The 6,723-nt window shown below is 35.8% G+C and overlaps 1 protein-coding gene across 8 annotated transcripts in view; it reads left to right on the top strand.

Moving 5' to 3' along the window:
- CFAP43 (cilia and flagella associated protein 43) overlaps positions 1-6,723 on the top strand; it is a 90,070-nt gene that overhangs the window by 1,263 nt on the left and 82,084 nt on the right. For 6 of the 8 annotated variants that reach the window (XM_072971830.1, XM_072971831.1, XM_072971829.1 and 3 more), the window contains exon 2: positions 390-643. The exons of the other annotated variants lie outside the window; for them this stretch is intronic. In XM_072971830.1, coding sequence (XP_072827931.1) covers positions 390-643 — 254 coding nt within the window. The remainder of the gene's footprint in view (positions 1-389; positions 644-6,723) is intronic. 8 annotated transcript variants of the gene reach the window in all.

The following is a 6,723-nucleotide window of genomic DNA, read 5'->3' as shown; positions in this document are numbered from 1 at the left end:
TGCACCTTGTGTTCTATTAATATCAAACTCTTTTTCTCTCTATGTTGTTTTCACTTTTTCTTTTCACATATACAAGATCCCAGAATTCCTTCTGAGATTTTCTCAGGTTTGAACAGAGGCTATGCTTCACTAGAAATGTTCTCAGAAAAAGGTTCTTAGACTCAGGGAACTTTAGGTCTATATTTAAGTTTCTCTATAGTGCCTCAAACTGGTCTCACAGAAAGTATGCGTGTTCTCTTATCTTGAGATTGTTTTGGGCAGGAAAGGGTTGAAAAGAATAGATGTGTTTCAAAGATTTTTATCATCTTTTTGTTAGCTTTCTTAAAAAAAAAAGAACAGAAAAATATTTGAAATTCATTGTACTGATGGTGACATATCTTTTCCCAAAGATGGGTGCAAGGATTCCCTAAGCAGAATGTTCATTTTGTCAACGACAGTACCATTTGCTACCCTTGTGGGAATTTTGTGATATTTCTTAATATTGAAACCAAGAAAAAGACTGTACTCCAGTGTATGAATGGAATTGTGGGCGTCGTGGCAACTAATGTTCCTTATGAAGTTGTGGCTTTTTCTGACCGGCGGCTAAGACCCCTCATCTACATATACAACTTTCCTGGATTGACCAGAAGGACCAAATTAAAAGGTATCCTGCAAGACCCTTCCTCTGCCATAACTGAAGGATTTTGTTTTAAGATGTGAACAGATCTAGTTCTTATAAAGAAAGGGTTTTTTGGAGGGAAGGGTTGGTAAGTTTTTTTGTTTTGTTTTGTTTTTTGGGTTTTTTGGTGGGGAGGTAATACGCTTTTATAGGAAGGAATCAGACTGATGACAGAGAATTTAATTAAGTAGGCTGGAGCCTTCATACTTAAATTGTGGTCTGCTTACCTTCAACACTGCATCACCTAGGATGCTTGTTATAAATGCAGAAACTCTGCTCCCATCCCAGACCTACTGAATCAGAATTTTCATTTTAGCGATATTGTCCAAGTGATTTGTATGCACATTAATCTTGAGAAGCACTGGGCTAGAACATTGCATTAGATCACTAAATACTGTTTGAAATCCTTTTTCAGAACAATTTTTTTTCTTTCCTGATGGTTTATTGAACATCTAGCTGAATGGATGTTGTATAATTTCTTTTTTATTTCTTAAAAATATTTTTTTATTGAGTTATAGTCAGTTTACAATGTTGTGTCAATTTCTGGTGTACACCACAATTCTTCAGTCATACATGAATATATATATATATTCATTTTCATATTCTTTTTCACTGTGAGCTACTACAAGATCTTGAATATATTCCCCTGTGCTATACAGTATAAACTTGTTTATCTATTCTATATATACCTGTCAGTATCTACAAATCTCAAACTCCCAGTCTGTCCCTTCCCACCCTCCTCCTCCTTGGCAACCACAAGTTTGTATTCTATGTCTGTGAGTCTGTTTCTGTTTTATATTTAAGTTCATTTGTCATCATTGTCGTCTTCCTCTTCTTATTCTTCTTCCTCCTCTTCCTCTTCCTCTCTTCCTCCTCCTCCTCCTCCTCTCCCTCCTCCTCCTCTCCCTCCTCCTCCTCCTCTCCCTCCTCCTCCTCTTCCTTTGATTCCACATATGAGTGATATCATATTGTATTTTTCTTTCTCTTTCTGGCTTACTTAACTTAGAATGACATTCTCCAGGGACATCCACGTTCCTGCAAATGGTATTATGTTGTTGTTTTGTGCTAAATAGTACTCCATTGTATAAATATACCACGACTTCTTTATCCAGTCATCTGTCAGTGGACATTTAGGTTGTTTCCATATCTTGGCTATTGTAAATAGTGCTGCTGTGAACATTGGGGTGCAGGTGTCTTTTTGAATTAGGGTTCCTTCTGGATATATGCCCAGGAGTGGGATTGCTGGTGTATAATTCCCAAGGACAAGTCTCTGCGCCTCAAATTTCTTGTCCATGAAATGGGAATAATGGTATCTACTGTTATGCTGTGATGATAAATTAAATTATAATATATAACATATATAAGTATATAATATATATGACATATGTTGTATATACAATGTCAGTCATTGTCATATACACAATATGTCAATCTGTGTTTCCTACCATTTAAGTTATTAGTGACTCATTCATACATACAACTGACCCACACTGGGCTGTTTCTGTTGGAGCCTCCATAAAACCATTCCCTCATTTAACACATCACAGAGAGCTCAGGAGGGCTTGAGGTTGGTCTTAGGTCTTTGGATCAAAGAAGTGTTTGGGTCAAGCCTGGGAACTTCACTGTAATTTAACATTTTATTTGTGGGGAAATCTACCTGTGTTCTCATCAGATTAAAACAACCCATTCATACACTGGGAACTGTCTACAGGCATATATCCTTTTATTGTGCTTTGCTTTACTGTGCTTCATAGATACTGCATTTTTACAAATTGAAGGTTTGTGGAACCCTGCATTGAGCAAGTCTATTGGCACCTTTTTTACAATAGTATTTGCTCACTTCAGGTCTCTGTGTCACATTTAGTAATTCCTGCAAATTTTCAAACTTCCCATTACTATTATATTTGTTGTGATAAGTGATCTTTGATGTTATTGTTGTAATTGTTTTGAGGTGCCGCGAACTACACTCATATACGATGGCAAACTTAATCTCTAAGTGTTGTGTATGTTCTGATTATTATACCAAACAGCCATTCCCCTGTTTCTCTCCCTCTCCTCAGGCCTCCCTATCCCCTGAGACACAACAGTATTGAGATTAGGCCCATTAATAACCCTACAGTGGCCTCTAAGTGTTCAAGTCAAAAGAAAAGTCACATCTCTCACCCTTTAAATCAAAAGCTAGAAATGATTAAGCTTAGTGAAGAAGGCATGTCAAAAGCTGAGATAGGCCAAAGGCCAAGACAGGCCACAGGCTAGGCCTCTTGCACCAGTTAGCCAAGTTGTGAATGTAAAGGAAAAGTTCTTGAAGGAAATTCTGAGTGCTACTCTAGTGAACATACAGATGATATGAAAGTGAAACAGCTGTATTGCTAATATGGAAGAAATTTGAGTGGTCTGGATAGAAGATCAAACCAGCCACAACATTCCCTTAAGCCAAAACCTAACCATAACTCTTCAGTTCTGTGAAGGCTGAGGGAGGTGAAGAAACTGCAGAAGAAAAGTTGGAAGCTAGCAGAGGCTGTTTCATGAGGTTTAAGGCAAGAAATTATCTCCATAACATAAAAATGTAAGGTGAAGCAGCAAGTGCAGATGTAGAAGGTGTAGCAAGTTATCCAGAAGATCCTGCTAAGATAATGAATGAAGGTTACTATACTAAACAACAGATTTCCAATGTAGATGAAATAACCTTGTATTGGAGGAAGATGCCATATAGGACTTTTGTAGCTAGAGAAGAAAAGTCAATGCCTGGCTTCAGAGCTTCAAAGGACAGGCACAAGACAGGCTGACTCTCTAGTTTGGGGATAATGCAGCTGGTGGTTAAAAATTGGAGCCAGTGCTCATTTACTATTCAAAAAATTCTAGGGCCCTGAAGAATTTTACTACATTATATATAAAAGTATATTATACTATACTCCACCTGTGCTCCATAAATGGGACAACAAATCCTGGATGACAGCACATCTGTTGACAATATGGTTTATTGAATATTTTAAGCCCGCTATTGAGACCTACTGCTCAGAAAAAAAGATTCCTTTCAATATATGACTGCTCATTGACAGTGTCCCTGGTCACTGAAAAGCTCTGATGGAGATGAACAAGATTAGTGTTATTTTCATGTTCTGCTAACACAACATCCCTTCTGCAGCCCATAGACCAAGGAGTAATTTCTACTTTCAAGTTTCATTATTCAAGAAATACATGTTGATTTTTCTGATAGATCTGGGCAAAGTAAATTGAAAACCTGGAAAAATTCACCATTCTACATGCCATTAAGAACATTCGTGATTCACTTGAAAGAGGTCAAAATATCAATATTAACAGGCATTTGAAAGAAGTTGATTCCAACCCTGATGGATGGCTTTGAGGAGGTCAGGACTTCAGGGGAGGAAGTAATTGCAGATGTAGTGGAAATAGCAAGAGAACTAGAATTAGAAGTGGCGCCTGAGTGTGTGATTGAATTGCTGTGATCCCATTGTAAAACTTGAACAAATACGGAATTGTCTTACGGATGAGCAGAGAAACAGGTTTCTTGAAATCAAATCTATTCCTGGTGAAGATGCTGTGACCTTGTTGAAATGACAACAAAGGATTTAGAATATTACATAAACTTAGTTGATAAAGCAGTGGCAGGATGTGAAAGGATGATTAACTCCAATTTTTAAAGAAGTTCTACCATGGGTAAAATGCTATCAAACAGCATCGCATGTTATAGAGAAATCATTCATGAAAGAGAATCAAAGGATGTGGAAAACTTCCTTTTGTCTTATTTTAATAAGTTGCCACAGGCACCCCAACATTCAGCAACACCACCCTAATCTGTCAGCATCTATTAACACTGAGGCAAGACCCTCCACCAGCAAAAAACATTATGACTCTCTAAAGGCTCAGATGATGCTTAGCATTTTTTTGTAATAAAATATGTTTAATTAAGAGATGTACATTTTAAAGACATAATGCTATTGCACATTTAATAGACTATAGTATAGTGTAAATATAACTTGTATATGCACTGGGAGACCAAAAAAAAATTTAAGTCACTAGCTTTATTGTGATATTTGCTTTATTGTGGTATTTGCTTTATTGTGGTGGTCTGGAACCAAACCCATGATGTCTCCAAGGTATACCTGTATATGGACTAAAACCACTCTACATCTTTAAAATTTCCCTGACTTGATTATTTGGCTGTAGCCCTGTCCAAGCAATTGATAGTTAATTCAAACCAATAGCCAACATTCATATTGAATAATGAAACTCTAAAGGCATTCACAATAAAACTAAGACAAAGTCATTAAGGATACCTGATGTTACACTAGTATTAAATATCAACCTGAAAGTTCTAGCCAATGCAACAAAATATGAAACTGAGAAAAATTATAGCTGTAGGAAAGAAGATAATGGGAAATACAATAGTCTACTATGACTGATACAAGAATGCTCTGTAAGATGCTGGTTTCAAAATAAATGCCCATGCAATTAGAAGATTTAAATATTCAGGAATACTCCAAAGAAGAACTTTGATTGACTGTGATGAAGAAAACTACAAAAATCACTGATATAAAATATTTAAACATATAGAGACATATTCTTGCATGGAAATTCTGGTAATTATAAATGCATTTCTGATATTATTCACAGGTTTATGTTTTAGAGAGCCAGGAGAACTTAAATGAAATGAATGTTCTTTCAGAACAAAAAGTAGAGATGGAAATAATTTGAAAGAGATTGATGACAAGGCAGAGGGCCTCTTAGCATCATGGTGCTCTAGTAATTTAGAGTATGGTATTGGTGCAGGGATCACCTGATCAGTGGAAGAGCTGAAGGCTGAAGACAGACTCTAGATATATAGAGCGAAGTATTTGATGAAAGGCACTCCCCTCCCCACATAGAAAATAGATGATATGGATTATTCACCAATGGTGTTAAGAAAAGTATTTGGACAAAAGTATCAAGTTAGCTACTCATGTCGTACTGTACATCAAAACATATATCCAACAAAAATAGCCAATATAGAAAAACCCATTGAAAAGTAGAAGAAAAATGTGGTAGAAAATTGAAAAGATTTGAGGATGAGGAAGAACTTTTCAAAGGAAAAAATTAAAAATAGTAAGATTAGTATGTTTGATTACATACAAATTTAAGCCTTATAAACATTATGAAAAGTTAAAAGGCAAATAATAAACAGGAAAATATTTTGGAACAAATATGGTCAAATATTTTCAGAATGATTACGAGACAATAAGAAAAAGGGTAGACATCCCATTAGAACAATGGAAAAGGAACTTGCCCAAAAAACAAAACTACCAATGACCAAAAACATCAAAAAATGTTCCATGTCAATATTCTTTTTAAAAAGTGTCATTTAAACCAAGATGAGATTTTTCTGCTTATCAAGGTAAATTTTTTAAAGCTCATAATTGCTAGGCAGAGTACAGTGAAATTGATAGCATTCTTTTTTGTTGAAGGTGGGAGTAAAAATTGATACAAAACCATGAAAATAAAAAAAACAGACAAAGGAGAAGGCAAAACTTGGATCTATGGACCACACTGCAAAACAGCAGATAAAAGAGGGAAAACCAGAGCCTCATACAAGGAGGCAGAAGCAGACACGTTCCTGTTTTAGCATCCTCAATACATATTCTAAACATACTGTTGCTAAGACGTTTAAAGTCATGTTTCATTTCTTCAACTGTAGGTACAGATGAGAATAGAACTTTTTATAGTCTTTCCAAGAACTGGAAGATACTAAGCTGAGATATGTCTAAGGTACAGAGATATGGAAGTAAGCTAGGATTATTACAACTTTTCAGAGTGTTTCACGTTGTTTGAATAACTTTTCTAATTACCATGTTTCATATTTATGGAACATCTAATGGTTCTTGGATCATTTCAAGCCATTTGGAGACATACATGATGCAGTGTGCTCAGTTCTGCATTGAAGTGTAGAATCAGTGACCTCATGGTCTTAATTGGCTCTAAAATATTTTAAAAACAGATCTTAACCTTGCTTTTAGTTTTCTGGTCATAGTTTAGAAATCAGCCAACATGTCTCTTATTCCAGGAGCTAA

The sequence above is a fragment of the Vicugna pacos genome, chromosome 11 (genome assembly GCF_048564905.1).
Source record: "Vicugna pacos chromosome 11, VicPac4, whole genome shotgun sequence".
In the NCBI taxonomy this organism is placed as follows: domain Eukaryota; kingdom Metazoa; phylum Chordata; class Mammalia; order Artiodactyla; family Camelidae; genus Vicugna; species Vicugna pacos.
The sequence above is the reverse complement of the archived record's forward strand: the minus strand, read 5'-3'. Positions and strand labels throughout refer to the sequence as shown.